Source organism: Panthera leo, chromosome B1, assembly GCF_018350215.1.
Source record: "Panthera leo isolate Ple1 chromosome B1, P.leo_Ple1_pat1.1, whole genome shotgun sequence".
Taxonomy (NCBI): domain Eukaryota; kingdom Metazoa; phylum Chordata; class Mammalia; order Carnivora; family Felidae; genus Panthera; species Panthera leo.
This window is the reverse complement of record NC_056682.1, coordinates 68,841,842-68,860,788: the sequence shown is the minus strand read 5'-3', so window position 1 is coordinate 68,860,788 and position 18,947 is coordinate 68,841,842. Positions and strand designations below refer to the sequence as shown.

The 18,947-nt window shown below is 38.3% G+C and overlaps 1 protein-coding gene across 5 annotated transcripts in view; it reads right to left on the bottom strand.

Moving 5' to 3' along the window:
• CB1H4orf45 (chromosome B1 C4orf45 homolog) overlaps positions 1-18,661 on the bottom strand; it is a 99,173-nt gene extending 80,512 nt beyond the window's left edge. For all 5 annotated transcript variants that reach the window (XR_006201656.1, XM_042935172.1, XM_042935173.1 and 2 more), the window contains exon 1: positions 18,502-18,661. Coding sequence is in view for 4 of the 5 variants with exons in the window: in XM_042935172.1 (XP_042791106.1) it covers positions 18,502-18,565 (64 nt within the window). In the remaining variant the exon portion in view is untranslated. The remainder of the gene's footprint in view (positions 1-18,501) is intronic.
• Between the last annotated feature and the right edge of the window lie 286 nt (positions 18,662-18,947).

Sequence of the window (18,947 nt, the reverse complement as noted above, 5' to 3'; positions counted from 1 at the left end):
TATATACATATATGTTAGTCTGCGGGGCTGTCATAACAAAACACTACGGACCTAACAAACCAATGGCTTAAACAAAATTTATTTTCTCACAGTGCTGGAGGGTAGAAGACCAAAACCAAGATGCTTTTAGGGTTAGTTTCTGGTGAGACCTCTCCCGTTGGTTTGTAGATGGCTCCCTTCTCTCGGTGTTCTCCTATGAACTCAACAATCACAGAAAAGGCACTCTGATGTCCCCTAGAATGGCAGTTCTAGGGGATTAGAGCCCCACCCTATGACCTTATTTATCTCCATAAAGAAACTGACTCCAAATGAGGTCACACTAGGGACTGGAGCTTCAACATATGGGTTTGGAGTGGGGTGGGAGTGGGGGGACAATTCAGTCCATAATAACATACAATGTAATAGTATTCAGGCTTAAAAAGGAAGGATATTGTGACACAAGCTACAACATGGAATAACCTTGAGGATGTTATACCAAGTGGAATAAACCAGTCACAAAAAGACAAGTGTTGTATGATTCCACTTATGAGATTATTAAAATAGCCTAATTCATTGAGACAGAAAGTAAAGTGGTGGCTGCGAGGGACTGGAGAGGGGGAAATGGAGAGTTAAGTGTTTAATGGGTACAGAATTTCAATTTTGCAAGATGAAAAACTTGCAAAGATGGATAATGGTGATGGCTGCACAACAGTGAAAATGTACTTAATACTACAGAATTGTACGTTTTTCAGTATTTTCCGTTTTATGTTTCAAAGTTTTAAATCTACCATTTATATATGTTTGTTTTACCATAATTTTTTCAGAAACGAGAAAAGCACTCTTGGATTAAACCATTCATATTTAGTATGTGACCCCAAGTGGCCCTCACTCTCGGTGGACCTGTCCTGAAACACATTTAAACACACACACACACACACACACACACACACACACACACACACACTTACTACAGTGCCATGATGTGCCATCAGCCTATCAGCAAATAGTCTCAATTGTTTGTTTTATGTTTTTTACTATATTATCTTTTCAAATGTATAAGATGGGTATTTCATCATCTACAGCTACCTTTCCATAGAATCTCGTACATTTTTGTATGAATTACAACTTATTTTTTTTCATGTATTGTCATCATAGTGATGGTAATAAACTTGTATATTTACTGAATTACGGGAAAATCAGTTTGGGGACTTCCAGCCCTACAAGAATGTAAATAATTTAACAATATTGTTAGATGTTAGTTGAATATAAACTAGCAGAATTGGGAAGTCCCAGATTTGTTTTGCCTTTGGTCTCTTTTTCCCTTCCTCAACCAATATCTAAATGCAGGGAATGCCTGGGTCCTGGCACGCAATAAATATCTGTGGAAGACATGAATAAATAAGAGATATGCGTGTTATACAAAGATTCCCTTGTTGAAGAAAGGGAAAAATCCAATGTCTCATGTAAAACAGCTGGGTGTGAATGTCTAAGTTGAGTGCGAATACTATTTTGAAATAGTATTACAATGTTGCAGGAATAAATCCGCTTTTAAAATACAGCTAATAGTTTTTCATTTATTAAGAATTTTTTTCCAAGGGCACCTGTGTGGCATAGTTGGCTAAGTGTCCTGAATCTTAATTTCTGCTCAGGTCATGATCTCACAGTTTGTGAGTTTGAGCACAAATGTCGGGTTCTGCGATGACAGTGTGGAGCCTGCTTGGGATTCTCTCTCTCTCTCTCTCTCTCTCTCTCTCTCTGTCGCTCTGCTCCTTCCCTGCCCATGTTCTCTCTCTCAAAAATAAATAAATAAAATTTTTTTTTTAATTTTAAGAATTTTTTTTTCAAGTATGGAAAAGCATTTAGAAATGAAAATTTTCAGTATCACTTAGTTGCTTTTGTAAAGCGAAAGCCAGAAACTCCAGTGTGGCTTCTGGGTATCTATCTTAATGCCTTTGCAAATATTGTGATTCAAAATTTTCAAGTTTTGCTAGACCCAAAGAAAAGAGAAACAGTCTATCAGAAAGAAGAGAGCTGGAACAAAGAAATTCAGGTTTTTGTAATGCTTTGCGCATTGTAATTTCTATATATATGCAAATAACATATATTAAAATGCTGGCCAAAGATAAACACCTGGAACTGTGTGCAATTATACTGATTAATGATTACAGCCATTAAAAAGTTAAGTGTTTACTAAATGTGCAATGTTATGTTGATAAATGAGGAGGAGGCAAAATGATAAGGGTTGGTCTGGCTCTCCATGGTCTTATAATTCTGGCCAAGAATATAGTCTTACACACTGAACAATTAGGCCAAAGTTGGGTGATGCTGCCTTTTGTTGAAAAAGAAATTCAGAGAAGGTATGATCATTGAGAGGTAGTCATGGAAAATGTGGCTTTTGAGCAAGACGTGGATAGATTAATGAAGTCAACACACAAATTTGAAACAATTTGTAATTTAAAAAAATGTAAGCATACAGTCAAATACATATGAAATCTGAGGATGGGAATCTGTTAAGGTTTTCTGCTATGTCAAAGAAATGGAATGCAAAGCAGATTTCCAACATCATTGCCAATCTCCATTAATCAGATCATTATGACATGAATAGGTTCATATAAAAAGCCTCATAGTTTTCTTCAAACACTGGCTACTTCTTACAGCAGATGAAACAATTAAAGCAATAAATATGGGCCAATTAGCAGGACTCTCTTTAGCCCAGTTCTGATTGCAGTGTTCACAAATCACAGAATAACATTACCTTTACTCCATCAGGTGGTACTTTTTCATGTTATTATTGTGTAAAATGCAACAATTTAAAAATTATAGATATTCCCCCCCCCCACCCCGCCAGTTTCCAATCTTCTAGTTAACAAAAAAGAGGAGGGAATTAATTCTTTTTTTTTTCTTTTAATTTCTTTTCCTTCTCTCTTAGGGAGGCTTTCCCGATTGTCATCTCAGTTGTATCTTCCTATCTTGTCTTTAGTAACCCCTAGTGGTTGTAGCCTGGCTATGCCATGCCCATTTGTCAATTAAAAAGGCTAAAGTGGAAAGTCCTATTGTGCTCTCAATTTCTCATTTTTTTACAACAGTATGACCCCCACAAGGAGACAATGGGTGAGCAGCAGCTGGATCCCTAGAAGAAGGAGGAGTTTAAATACATTCCCTTTGAACTTGTGTGGTTCCCTGCCATTGCTTCCCACAATGCACCTGCAATATCTTTATGTTTCCATTTCTGCTAAAAAGCAAATCTCTGTCTCCTCCAAAAGAGTATGAACATAACTAACCACCACACTGGAGAGCTCTGTAGGGAGTTAAAGGGAGGAGGGGGCTGGGCCAATAGAGTATAGATCAGAGGGAGCAGGTGGAAGCTTGGTCTGAAATCTGTTCCTGGATGTTGCTCTCAGCAGTGCTCTATTAGTGAACAAATCATGTAAGTCATTGAGAAAGTAGTGTTAGAAAAATTTTGGATGAGAGAAAGAAGGTACTGTGGAGGACTCCTCTCCTTTCCACCCACATCTACTCTAGGCAAAGAACTCAAAGAGTGAACAACAATGGGTTTGCTCTGCATTGTCGGCTTATGCTGAGATAATTAATGACCCAGTCTAGGGATAAACCAGTATCTAAAATGACTCTCTGGGTAGAACAGTTGGTCAAACCTGTAAGTTAGTGGCAATGAATAGTGTGATAAAAAAAAAAAAAAAAAAAAAAGAAACCTAGACTGCATACTTCTCAAGGATTTGTGAATCAGCTCATGCACCCCTTCCTTCTACAGATTTTTTGAGAAGGTGCTCTTCCGGGCTGCCCCTGGTGCGAAGACTTTGTCGTCTCCCTATCCTTTGAAGCTGGAACCAGAAAAAAAGGTGAGTCCCAGAAGTCCTGGTTCCCCATCTGGAGCTGCCCAAAATGGCAGTGTCACAAGAAAGACCATGATATACCCATCATGGATAGTCCATCCACTACCACCAGCTCAGACAGACTGTCTAGACTATCTAGTGGTGTGTGGTCACCACTGGACATCCACATAGTGGTATCTGTGAAACAGCCTGAACCTTCTCATCTTATTCTGATTGCAAGGGAGGAAGTTAGTAATGGCCTATATATGAGGGAACTCTTGCTTAGTACCCTGACGTCGAACACTTCCCTTACTTGCATTGTGCAGAATTCAAATAATGAGTTCTATCTGAAGTTGAAGTAGATGTGTCGCAGTCGGGGAAGTTGGCCAGAGTTTTAGCACTGAAAATTCAGTGTTCTGGGAAAACCCTCCCTTGAGGGTAAATTAGGACAATTGGTCATCCTAGGATAGAATGCTGATGTGGCCGGAAAGAGATGGTCTCCCTCCGGACAACAGGAGAAAGTAAAGCCAGAGAAAAGGTAAAGGGAATGTACAAGGAGGTGGCACCAGCCATCTGGCCTGCTGGATTTGCTGGCTGGAGGTAGGCAGACAGTAAATCAACTCTGTACTGGAGCTGAATTTCAAAGCCCTAATCAAGATTCCCTGAATATCCTTTGGTAGCTGTTTAAAAAAATGTAAACAAAGACCAACTATGGTTTGTGATTATCTATGCGCAGTTTTTTTGCTCCTCATTCTTCTTTGTCTCTGTAATTGTAGAAGAGAAAAAAATAAGGAGAGATTGGGGGAGGGAGTAGACACAGAGGTTAAAGGCATATCAGTCATTTGGTGAAGGTAGGAGACAGTAGAGGATCCAAATCCTTGTGATCCTTTTTGATGAACAGACCACAGGAATAACCATTATGGTAGAAGTTATCTTTGAAGCTGCCTTATATTAGAGCACTAGCTCAAAATTTTATCTACTCCATTGTGACTAGTTGAGATGTGAAAAGGCAGGAGACAGGAGATTAAAGTATCGCTGATCGTGGAAGCTCTGTCTTTGGGCCAGGTAGGGTGGGATGTCATTTCCTTTCCATTTATCTGTGGGATGACACTCTCCCACTTTCTGTGACTCTCTACTTTAATAAATGGTCCTGACTTTTTGTGCAATACATAATTTTCCTCTGGGCACGACCTCAGCTCCAAATGTATGTTTTCAACTTCAAAACATTTTAAACTGAGGCACTCTGTCATTATTTTAGGTGATTCACAGTGGTGAAGTAAACATTTACTGTACAGTTTTTGTCTGTTACATCATCACACAAAAATGACTGCACAAACTCCCATCCAAATTTGGAGATAATGTTTAAGACAGTCTGATTTCTTTTTGAGAGAGAGAAAGAGAGAGCGAGTGTATGCATGCGTTCATGCAAGTGGGGGAGGGGCAGAGGGAGAGGGAGAGAGAATCTCAGGCAGGCTCCATCTCACTATCATGAGACCATGATCTGAGCCTCAGACGCTTAACTGACTGAGCCACCCAGGTACCCCAAGAGACAGTCTTATTTAAAATAAAATCTGGGGGCGCCTGGGTGGCTCAGTCGGTTAAGCGTCCGACTTCGGCTCAGGTCATGCTCTCACGGTCCCTGAGTTTGAGCCCTGCGTCAGGCTGTGTGCTGACAGCTCAGAGCCTGGAGCCCGTTTCAGATTCTGTGTCTCCCTCTTTCTCTGCTCCTCCCCTGTTCATGCTCTGTCTCTCTCTGTCTCAAAAATAAATAAACGTTAAAAAAACCAAATCAAATCAAATCAAATCAAATCTGGATGTTGCAAATAAATATCACAATTTTCCAAGGTAATCTTTCAAGCCATTAAAATTGTGACTGCCAATTGGAGAAAGCCATTTCAAGATGCTGTGGACCCGAAAGACTGTGATCCTCAAACCCAAATTCATGAAGGCTGAGGCTATTTGTGAATGAGCTGCTTCTCCATGCTGCTATTTGTGCCTCAGAGTGTTCTGCGTGAGTAGCAATGGGAAATTATTTATGAAGCAATGATTAATGAGGTTGTTGACCAATATATAGACTAATGTAAGTAACTTCCTACTTTATAGTCCTTACACACAACAATCCATACATACAGACAATATTTCCATAGCACCTCTCCTCCCTCAGAAGTAGAGGTAGAATTATCACAATATTGGAGATTTATTGCAAGCTCATTTCAATCTTTATTTTCTGGGTGATTATATGCCAAGGTCAATGATAAGCAATCACTTATTTGGGGGGCCCATTTCAAGGGAGTCTAAGACACCTGGTTTGAGGAAAAAAAGTATTCCTGAGACCTAGAATTGATAGGTTTTTGTTGTTGTTGTTGTTGTTTTGTCTTGTTTTGTTTTGTTTTGTTTAATCCCTGCAGACAAGAGGAGCCAACATTCTGCAGGGCACTTCCACATGTCCAAGGGTGCACGTGTGAGCCAGTGTGTGCACATGGGCACACGCACACACTGTGAGGGGCAGTGATGGAGGAGGGGAGTGTGGGTTAGCACTGGATCCTATATTCTAAGTGGCTACACAGTCCTCAGAAAAGGAAATAAATGAGATTTGCCACATCCGTTCCTAGGACTGTAGAATCATTTGTTGTTGTTGTTGTTGTCGTTGTTTTAAATCTTCTTTATTTAGCCCACACGACTAGCTTGTCTACTTTGTTCTGTTTCCATCGTGTGCCAAGAGGGTGGCAATAGCTGTTTAGCTTGTAGACTGAAGTTTGAAAGAGTCTGGAAATCTCTAAAATAAAGAGATGTGGGAGGTATTATTTCCTTGCTATGAACAAAGAATTTATGTAACCCAGTTGCTATCAGCCTTTATTCACTAATCTTCCCTTAACTTTAGATAGCTTTGTTTACATAAGTTTTGAATACTTAGATTCTTGATTACCCTGTCATCCACGCCATAATTCATTGGGCTGGAAAGCATATTTTGTTCTTATATAATCATTTGCAGAATGATATGAGGCACACTGATTCAAATTATACAAATGTTCCCATCCTTTTATTTTGTTAATTGTGGGCTTTTAAATTACTTGTAAAAATCAATGGTAGTGAGCCAAGATCAGCCAGCTTCTGATCTTCTTCTGACTAAGGGCAAGTTAGACCTTACGGAGGAGTAGAATTGGAGCATATGCGAGCTTCCAGGAGCAGAACACGTAACAGGTCTATCACCCTAGACCCTACTGCGTTTCCCAGTCACATGGACCACCTGTATCATGGACTCTTGGTGTGTTTGTTTAACATGCAGAGCACCAGAAAAATCTCAGAAGTTTGGGTATTCTGCATTCTTAAAAGTCTCCATAAGTGGTTCTTAGGCATATTACCTTTTGAGAATCAGTGCCCTAGATTTGGGATTGTGGTTAGCTCAGAGTCCCCTCAGGGATACCTTAGTATTACTGGTGGTAGAATACGACAAAGAACCCAGAAACTGGATTTGACTCACTTTTCATGGCACACTGTGTCTCTTTTTCCTTCAGTAGCCACCTCGCTCCCCTAATTTTGCATGTGTAAGTTTTGATCATTGTTTAGTACACTTGGGAGGGACTACACTAGATGTTCTGGCCACTTGGGGTTCCTAGCTCTGCCCTCAGGTCCCCCAAATCTCCACTCCCAAGGCAATTCATTTGACTGTCAAGAATGAGGCTTAGAAGTAAATTGGGTCTTCCTTTCCTGCACCAGAAGATTTCCCGAGGCTGTCCCAGGTCCTCTACAGACAGAGACACTCAGTCCTGATCACACTCTGCTTGGAAATGAAGTAGTAGGACTCCTCATAATGTCTGACTAGTTCAACACTTAATACAGAACAGGAGCAATCAGTCTGCTCATTTCTTCCCCTTAAATGATCGCTTGTGATCCCTTTTGATGAACAGACTACAGGAAAACCCATTTTGGCAGAAGTTGTCCTTGAAACTTCCTTATGTTGGAGTCACTTGCTCAAAATTTTATGTACTCAATTGTGTCTAGTTGAGATGTGAGAAATTCAAGTGCCAGGGAATTGAGTCTCCATCCCTGACCTTGGACCCTCTCCTTCAATTCTGCAATTGTGTAGTTTTTCAGAAATTATTTCTTTTATTTTAGAAAGTGGCTGCCCCAAATAAATAATTTGGCCAAATAAATGATTTAAGGTCTCTTTCAGTACTGTTATTCTTAAAGGCATGGATCATCTTCTATCTGCCTCAGAGTTTCCCCTAGAGTGTATTTTTCTAAAAGATGATGTCTGTGGTCAAAGGCGCCTTTTAATTGGGGCTTGGAAAGGTCCTACCTTTTCGGAGATAATTGCTGGCAACTGGGGTTAGCAAGACAGTGAGGCACTTTATCCTTTATCACTTGCTGTGAATGAAATGGACTAGGATTGTACACAGCAGGTGTCAGGGTAAAGTGCTTTCTTGCCGGATTTCAGCATGCATTACCCCTCCTCTTGCAGGAGAGGGAGGAAGGAAAGAGAAGTGGACTCCATCTACACAGTCAAAGCGGGTTGCCTGTAGGAAAAGACGATCCACCCAGTGCACCCTAAGGAGATCTTTCTACCCTTTCTGACTGTACAGAATGACATATAGTTTTCACCAACCAAGATTACATAAAATAATGAGGTTTCTATGTAGTATTCCAAAATTTGCCATTCCACCACCACATCTTTTTTTTTATATATATAATTTTTTTTTAACGTTTGTTATTGACAGAGTGTGAATGGGGGAGGGGCAGAGAGAGAGGGAGACAGAATCTGAAACAGGCTCCAGGCTCTGAGCTGTCAGCACAGAGCCCGACCTCACAAACCATGAGATCATGAGCTGAAGTTGGACGCTTAACCGACTGAGCCACCCAGGCGCCCCCACCATAACATCTTTTTAATGGCACTTGTCTCCTTTAGTATGATTTAGACCAGATCTATAAGAAAATCCAAAAGGCAAACAGTCGGCAGGTTAAAAAATATATTTTGTGAGAGCTCTAATTATTAGTGTCATAAATAACTTCATCTTCTGGGCACGGTAGCAAGCAGTTTTGTTACATTGCTAGTGATCTGTATCCGTGGACAGTCGTAACACATATAGGAGCTTACCACATGCTAGGCACTGTTCTAAGTACTCGATGTGCATTAACTCACTTAAAACTCTCAGCAACCCCACAAAGTAGATATTATTATTGCCCTCTTACAGATGGTATCACTGAGGCACAGAGTGGTAAATACATGGTCCAGAGTACCACAGTAAGTAAGTGGTAGAGCCAGAAAAGTTTAGATCCGTGTTACTCAAAGTGTGGTCCCTGGCCCAGCAGCATGGGCCTCACCTGAGAGCTGGGTAGAAATGCCCAGCCCAGAACTTTGCATTTTCACAAGACTACTCTCCAGGTGATTCATATGTAACGTTTTAAAACCACCGACTTAGATAATCTTAAATTATTTCTCTTTATACCCATTACAAATCTGCTTATGGCTTCAGACTTTGGGAAATAGAGTGTACTTGGCTGGCTTCTTAAGACAAAATGAGATTTTAGAGGGATTCTCGTGTCCTCTCCCCAGTCCCTCCCTCCTCTACTCATCTTCTCAAGAAAAAGATAGCTTTTTTTTTTTAATAGCTTCTTAAGAAAAAAAAGTTTAAAAAGTTAATTGAATTCATGTTATATAAAGACCACTTTCATTCCACTAAATCATCCTAACAAGCCTTTGGAAATAGGTACAATTATCCTTAAAGTTAGGTTAAGAAAAAAAGCCACGATGATGCCTCAGTTTGCTAGTCTTTGCCTCTTGAAGCAAGAGGTTCATGTGATCCATTTCCTAGTAGGTAGCATGGTGCCCAGCTTACAGTGAACAATCAGCTAAGCTTTAACAGAAACATCCATTTTTTCAAACCCTGATCCAACAACAAAAAACTTTTCTTGCTTCATCCTGAGCATTCGTCCCTGATTTAAAGAAATGATATTATGGGGCGCCTGGGTAGCTCAGTCAGTTAAGTGTCTGACTTTGGCTCAGGTCATGATCTCGCAGCCCATGATTTCAAGCCCCACATCAGGCTCTGTGCTGACGACTAGGAGCCTGGAGCCTGCTTCAGATTCTGTGTCTCCCTCTCTCTCTGCCCCTCCCCTCCTCACACTCTGTCTCTGTCTCTCTCTCTCAAAAATAAATACACATTAAAAAAAAATTTTTTAATGATATTAATGTAACCTACAAAGGATCAACTTTGGAAAATTAAATGAAAGCCTAGAAAGGCAAATAAATCCTACTCCTTCCCATTTGGGTTCATATAATAAAAGTGTTTATTGTTCTTCAAAACAACCCAAAATAACAAACAAACAAACAAACAAACAAACAAAAAACAGAATATGAGACAAAGCTTGTCCTGCTTTTCAAAGTGAAAGCAGTAACTGATGTTTTGGATTTCTTTGTTTTTATTTTTGTTTTTGTTTTCTCACAAATTACATCAGTGATGATTTAGATGACCAGCAAGTTAGGATTGATTTGGAACTGCTGTCCCTTAGAGATAAATTTCGATTCAGGCAAATCATATATTGTGTCTACAGAATAAAACGCAGATTAGCCAACCGAATGTGTCAGTACCATTAAAATGTATAAGCTTTTGTCATGAATTAGTTTTCAAAAATGTAAAATATTTGCTTCATGAATTATAGTGATGAGGCATCAGGTGAATTTGCTGTAGGACAATTTTATTCTCTCTTCAAGTAGGAAACCAGTGGCAGTTCAGTGTGAAGAGTCATTTTCTATTTTTAAAGTAATTGAATTTGAGACATAACTATTAGTGTGACAGTTTCCCACGGCAAAAAATGAGATGAATAAATGGGTCTGAAACCCAGGCTAATGGAGCAGTGCTTTTCAAAATTACAGACACATTTATGTACTTCTACCACTTATAGTTTCATTCATCATATTGGGTTTTGGCCATTTCCTTGAGAGTATTTCCAATTCTAATATATTTCTAACAGAACTCCCATGCTGTGATCATTCCTTTATATGGTAGGATTCTACAATATTCCTGATTTACAGGAGCAGATTTTCTAGTAGGTATATGATATCTGACTAAATACATCAATTTTTTATTCAGTCAGTAATCGGGATATAATGCACATAAATATGCCATATAAATAGGGGGCAAGTGAACACTTCTATTCTTCTGATCAAGGCTGTGTGACCTTAAGCAACTCGCTTAGCTCTCTGAACCTCAGTATTTCCATCTGAAAAATGATAGGTTAAATTAGATCATTTTTTATGCTGCCTTTTTAATTTAATAACCCATATTAATTATTCCATCTATCTCTTTAATTTGGACCAAGTGGGAATTCATGAAAAAGTTTGAATGAAAGAATGTATTTCTTTTCTTTTCTTTTTTTAAATTTTAATTCCAGTATAGTTAACACACAGTGTTAATAATATTATTTCAGGTGCACGATATAGTGATTCAACAATTCTATACGTTACTCAGTGCTCATTGTGATAAATGAACTCGTAATCCCCATCACCTATTTCACCCAGCCCCCACCCACCTCCCCTCTGGTAACCATCTGTTTGTTCTCCATAGTTAAGAATCTGTTTCTTGGTTACTGGAGGGGATATGGGAGGGGGGGATGGGCTAAATGGGTAAGGAGCATTAAGGAATCTACTCCTGAAATCACTGTTGCACTATATGCTAACTGATTTGGATATAAATTTAAAGAATAAAATTAAAAAGAAAGAAAGAAAGAAAGAAAGAAAGAAAGAAAGAAAGAAAGAAAGAAAGAGGGAAATTCTTGCTTTGTCTCCTGTTTGTTTTATTTCTTAAATTCCACATATGAGTGAAATCATATGATATTTATTTTTCTCTGACTGACTTATTTTTTTTAACGTTTTATTTATTTTTGAGACAGGGAGAGACAGAGCATGAACAGGGGAGGGTCAGAGAGAGGGAGACACAGAATCTGAAACAGGCTCCAGGCTCTGAGCTGTCAGCACAGAGCCCGACACGGGGTTTGAACTCACGGACCGCGAGATCATGATCTGAGCTACCCGGGCGCCCCTCTGACTGACTTATTTTACTTAGCATTATATACTCTCTCGATCCATCTATGATGTTGCAAATGGCAAGATTTCATTCTTTTTTATGGCTGAGTAATATTGCTCTGTGTGTGTGTGTGTGTGTGTGTGTGTGTGTGTGTGTGTGTACCACATCTTCTTTATCCATTCATTTATTGATGGCCATTGGGCTGCTTCCATAATTTGGCTATTGTAAATAATGCTGCAATAAACATAGGGGCACATATGTCATTTTAAACTAGTGTTTTCATATTCTTTGAGCAAATTGTATCGTGATGACTGGATCATAGGGTAGTTCCATTTAAAATTTTTGAGGAACCCCCATACTATTTTCCACAATGGCTGCACTGGTTTGCATTCCCACCAACAGTGCACAAGGGTTCCTTTTTCTCCACATCCTCACCAACACTTCTTGTTTCTTATGTTTCTTGTGATTTTAGCCATTCTGAAAGATATGACGTGATAGCTCATTGTACTTTTGATTTGCATTTCAATATGAGTGATGTTGAGCATCTTTTCATGTGTCTGTTGGCCATCTGTATGTCTTCTTTGGAGAAATGTCTGTTCATGTCTTCTGCCCACTTTTAAATAAATAATGATGAAGATGATGATGTTGATGATGATGATCACGATTTTGGTGTTGAGTTGTATATGTTCTTTATGTATTTTGGATATTAACCTTTTTTTTTGGATATGTCATTTGCAAATATCTTCTCTGATTCAGTACACTTTTCTTTTCTTCTTCTTCTTCTTCTTCTTCTTCTTCTTCTTCTTCTTCTTCTTCTTCTTCTTTTGAGAGAAGGAGAGAGGGTGCAAGTGAGCAAGGGGCAAAGAGAGAGAGATTCCTATGAGGGGGAGAGAGAAAGAGAAAGAGAGAGAAGCAGGGCTCACCTGAAGCAGGGCTTGTGTTTTACCTGAAATGGGGCTCATATTCATCCGATGCGGGACTCAAACTCATGAACCCATGAACCATGAGATCATGACCTGACTTGAAGTCAGATGCTTAATGACTGAGCCACCCAGGCACCCTCAGTAGGTTTTCTTTTAGTTTTGTTGATTGTTTCCTTTGACTGTGCAGAAGTTTTTTTACTTTGATATAGTTCCAACAGTTTATTTTTGCTTTTGTTTCTTTTGCCTCAGGAGACATAGCTAGAAAAATGTTGCTATGTCTGATGTCAGAAAGATTATTGCCTGTGTCTCTTCTATGATTTTTATGGTCTCATGTCCTTAATCCATTTTGTGTATGGTATAAGAAAGTGGCCCAGTTTCCTTATTTTGCATGGACCTATCCAATTTTCCCAACACCATTTGTTGAAGAGACTGTCCTTTTACCATTGCCCATTATTGCCTCCTTTATCAAAGATGATTTGACTATATAATCACGGGTTTAGTTCTGGGCTCTCTATTCTGTTCCATTCATCTATGTGTCTATTTTTATGCCAGTACCATACTGTTTTGATTGCTACAGCTTTGTAGTATACCTTGAAATCTAGGATTTTGATACATCCAGTTTTGTTCTGCATTTTCAAGATTGCTTTGGCTATTCAGTGTCTTTTGTGTCCATACACATTTTAAGATTATTTGTTCTAGTTCTATGAAAAAATGCTGTTGGTATTTTGGTAGAGATTGTATCAAATCTATAGCTTTCTTTGGATATGGACAGTTTAGCAATATTTGTTCTTCCAGTCCACAAGCATGGATTATCTTTCCATTTGTTTGTGTTGTCTTCAATTTAAAGAATGTATTTTTAAATAAATGTAATTAAATTTTAAAACCTCATAGGACCTAGAACCGGGCAACCTGTTATTTTGTAAACAGATGTTTTAAAGATATATAACCATGCTCTAAAATATTTTTAAAATCTCTTCATAATTTTGTTTGTGATATTAGTTTTCATATAAGATCTCTGTAATGCAAAAATTACACCTTTACAAATCTCCTCACTATGTCTTAGAACTTAACAAATTGCTAATGAATCCTTTTTTTTTTAAACATGTTTTTAAATGTTTATTTATTTTTGAGAGAAAGAGACAGAGCATGGGGGGAGAGGGACAGAGAAAGCCGGAGACACAGAATCGGAAGCAGGCTCCAGGCTCTGAGCTGTCAGCACAGAGCCCGATGTGGGGCTCGAACTCACGAACTGTGAATCATGACCCGAGCTGAATCGGACATTCAACTGACTGAGCCACCCAGGCACCCCTGCTAGTGAATCCTTTATGGTAGAAAAAGCCCACAAACAAAATGTCTTAAAAGTATAAGTAATTAATTTGCCCTATCAGATTAAACTCACAGTTATCAAAAACATATGGATTATTGAAAGTAGAACATTGTTTGACTTTGGGGGGATTGACTGGGAAAGATCATTAAGCAACTTTTTAGGGTGATGAAAATGTTGGCTATCTTGATGTAAGAAGTAAATACATAGGCACAGTGTTCGCTTCATGAAATGTTATCAAGCTGAATACTGGATTAGTGTACTTTCTGGAGTATGTGTTACTACAAAACAAAATTCAATGGAGCAAATGTTAAAGATCTTATTGGCTTTGCTCAGTGATTCATGAATTGTCTGGAACCAGTCTAGCAGATGGAAAGGAGCTCCAGGAACTGTGCAAAACAAGAAGACTTTTATAAGCACGAAGCAAGAACAAGGAAATTATACTAGGCAAAAAGCGGATTGGTTATTACAGGGTTACTTTCCTTTAGGGGATTGCAGGCATCTATCAGGCAGATTATCTAACTAGTGCTGATCAGGCTAGCCTCATAGGCTGGTGTAAGTAAGACCCATTTCTGAGAGAGCCTATGCTGTTTGAACCAAGTCTCAGTTTGGTAAGGTGAGGCTTAGCATGAGTAACTCCATTTTGAGCCTGTTTTGTTTTTAACAGTTACATGTCAACCTTTTTTTAAAGTTTAAAAGCTGAACTCACTGACATTTTTTTCAAAGAGATTCTCTATCCCTTTATTAAATGCAAACTAAATACATTCTAAATCCACCTATAATGTAGGAGGTAATTTATGCTAATTATGATATTTAAAAAGAAAAGAAATGAACAAGAAAAACAAAAAATGTATGGTTTAGTTTGTGGGGTGCAGTGTAATATAATTTTCCTCCTTTTCTACATCTTTTACATTATTTCTTAAGGCTTTGGAATTAAATTTGTGTTTCCTTTTAATACCACACTATGCTATGATGGGTATTTACATTATACAAATAGGATAACAGCATAACCTGTAATATTTTAAACATAGTAACAGATTATAAGCTTCTAGAAGAAAAAGAACATCTTATTCATGTTCATTTTTGTAAACTCCAAAGTTCCTGGGCAAGTTTTTATTTTTATTTACTTATTTTTTTTTTTAAGATTTTATTTTTAAGCAATCTCCACACCCCACATGGGGCTAGAACTCACAACCCCAAGATCAAGAGTCACAACCTCCACAAACGAAACCAGCCAGGAGCCCCAAATTATTTATTTTATTTGTTAATTTTTTTTAGTAATCTCTGTGCCCAACATGGGGCTCAAACTCATGACCCTTAGATCAAGAGTTCCAAATGCTTCTTTTTCTGACTAAGCCAGCCAGGCACCCCTCCTGGACAAGTTTTTAAGATTGAATAGGGATTCAGTTTACATTTGTTAAATTTAATTTCAGAGCATTATGCTAAAAATTTAGTTTTGGGGCCCCTGGATGGCTCAGTCAGTTCAGTGCCTGACTCTCAATTTTGGCTCAGGTCATGATCTCATGGATTGTGAGATGGAACCCCATGTCTGGCTCTGTGCTGTCAGCACACTGAAGGCTGCTTGGGATGCTCTCTCTGCCCCACCCTTGCTTGTGCGTGTGGTCTCTCTCCCTCTAAATATGTAAACTTAAAAAAATTAGTTTCAAAAATATATTTTAAAAGACAAATATTAAAATTTGATAGAAATATAAAAGTTGATGGAGTGGTCAAATTAGGTAACCAAAGTACACTAAGTAAATACACACTGAATCATCTTGTAGAATAATGGAGTCTTCCTTTATCTCTCACCTGCTAATTCCATTCTTTGTAAATATACCACAAGAAAATAACAGAAAGAGAAAAATAATTTATGCGAAAGTATTCATGCAGCTTTATTATAACAGTGAAAATCTGGAAATTAAATATAAAATACAGGAAAATGTGAAGTTAATTATTCTATATCAATATACTGAAATCTCTCAAAGATGACAACTTGGAACTATGTAAATACATGACACTAAGTATACACTGACATAAATTAGAAGAAATTTTAAGTTATCAGTGAAGAAAAACAGTTGCAAGTGACAGAAAACCTAACCCAAACTGGCTTAAGGAAAAGAGGAAATTTATTGGCTGATGTTCAATGAAAAGTTTAAGAAACAGAAAAATCACCTCAAAACAAATCATTGATCTAACTGAAAACACGTAAGGGTAACATTTTTAGAAAAAAAAAAAAAAAAAGAGAAGAAAAATCTAGGTGATCTTGGGTTTGGTGAAGAGTTTTTAGATACAACATCAGAAGTGTAATCCATGAGGGGGCGCCTGGGTGGCTTAGTCAGTTTAGTGTCTGACTTCAGCTCAGGTCATGATCTTGTGGTTCGTGAGTTGAAGCCCCGCGTGGAGCTCTGTGCTGACAGCTCAGAGCCTGGAGCCTACTTCGAATTCTGTGTCTCCCTCTCTCTCTGCACCTTCACCATTCACACTCTGTTTCTCTTTCTCTCTCAAAAATAAACATTAAAAAAAAAAACCAAAATTCCTCTATATGAAAAAGACTGTGCTAAGCAAATGAAAAGACAAATCACAGATTGGGAAGAAGACATTTGTGCATTTGCAAAACACTTATCTGATAGAGGACTTGTATCCAAAATATATACAGAACTTTAAAACTCAACGATAAGAAAACAAAACACCCAATTACAAAATAGGCCAACATGAACAGACATCTTACCAAGGAAGATATACAGATGGCAAACAAGTCCATAAACATTAGTCATTAAGGAATTTTGAATGAAAACAGCAGTGAGATGTAACTACATACCTATTAGAATGGCTTAAAGTAAAAAACAAAACAAAACAAATAAACAAAACCAAATGCTAGCAAGGATGCCGCAGCAACAGGCATGCTCACCCATTGCTGGTGGAAATGCAAACGACACAGCTGCCTGGGAAGACAGTTGGGCAGTTTCTTACAAAGCTACCCACAGACTTACCATACGACTCAGCAATCATATTCCTAGGTATTTACCAGACTGATTTGAAAGCATAGCCACACTTGGGCCAGCACACAAATGTTTGTAGGGACTTTTTTTCAGAGTTGCTAATAACTGAAAGCAACCGAGGTGTCCTTCAATAGATGAATAGGTAAATGATGAGATACCCACATGATGGAATATTTCTAAAAAGAAATGAACCATCAAGCCATGAAAAGTCATGAGGGAAGCTTAACGCGTATTGGCAAGTGAAAGAAGCCAATCTGACAAGGCTAGATGCTGTAGGATTCCAGCTCTATGACATTCAGGAAAAGGCAAAACTATAGACACAGTGAAAAGATCAATGGTTGCTAGGAGCTCGGGGAGAGCAAATGAAGAAATGAATAGGTGACGTTCAAGTGATTGTTAGAGGGGTCAAACTATTCTGTATGGTACTCTGATGGTGGGTACATGGCCTTATGAATTTGTCAATAGACTTTACAGCACAAAGAGCAAATTTTGATGCATACAAATTTTTTTAAAAATAATTTAAGAAGTGTGGGGGGGGGGTTCCAGGAAGGAGTTCAGACTGTGACAAGAGAGTCTAACTGAAGGGGATGGGGGGAAAAGATGTTCACCTAAGTAACTTTGGAAATGACTAGAGTCTTTAAGTCTAAAGGCAAGAGGTACTGCAAGGAGGCATTGTACTCTAGTTGATAAAGTTTGTTCTCATGGGGTACAGGTTTCCAGTGCTGATACTTGTATACATGTATACTGGAATCGTACATGGACAGAAAATAGGTGGGGCCAGCTTTCCCATGATTCAAGTGGAACTTCATAGATAGGCAAGGGGAGAAGCTTATAAAATATGCTCATGACTTCAAATTATGAAGGAAATAAGACGAAATTTAGTTTATTTCTTGCAGACTTATCACAATTAGTCATACAGTATTCTATTTAATTACATGTTATTGTAATTCCACACAGAAACACCATTCAAATCATTTAAAGCAAGTTGAAGGAAAATGCAAGCCAACAATTGTTCTGGGGTTTAATGTGCATTTTGCCAAAATGCTTATTAACCAAATACGTCAAACTTCTAAAAACACAAAAAGGTTAAATCAGTAATAATTAAAATTTGATCAAACGTATACTTTTTGTTAACATCAAAGTAGTTCCCATTAAAGAAACATAAACTTTATGATATAAAAATGTTCCTTTGTGAAAGTTAGCTTAGATATAGTGAAAACTGGGATGTCGCCGATCTGTTGATGGCTGCATGGTGTTGATGCCCACACTGTGTGCGTAAGAGTAGCAGTATTGTATAAAATAAACATATGTGATTATTCCATTCTTCCATCCATTACGTGAGTATCATATCTGAGCATCATAGAGGTGAGGGATAAAGAAAGTGTAGATTTCCTTGTGAAAGCATACACAAAAACTCTTTACCTGTAACAATCATCCGTTTTCCCACTGTGGAAGATACTGGGTCTCGAAATGATACAGACGCCATGGCTCAGGTGTTAGCCCCAGAAAGAGTCAAAGACTCTGCAGTCTCTGTTCTTCCTGTCTCTGCCACGAACTGGGTGGTTGTTAAGGACTCTTTATAACAGGGAGATATGGTGTTCCTTCTAACAAAGTTCTGTATTCCAGTATCCAAGGAGAGATGGATACCGTTGTAACATTCCCAGAAACTGTAGCTAATAATATATTTTTTAAATCTGTCAGTATCAAGTCAGAACAGACCTGTTCAGGTACTAGATCTAGAATAGACTTATGTCACAGATAACCTGGCAGGCTCAATCAAGACTTCATTCAATATTTCCCAAAGAATGTCCTGCAGAGGGGTGTTATTGCAAACAAAACAATAGGCAAAAACCACAAATCATGATTAA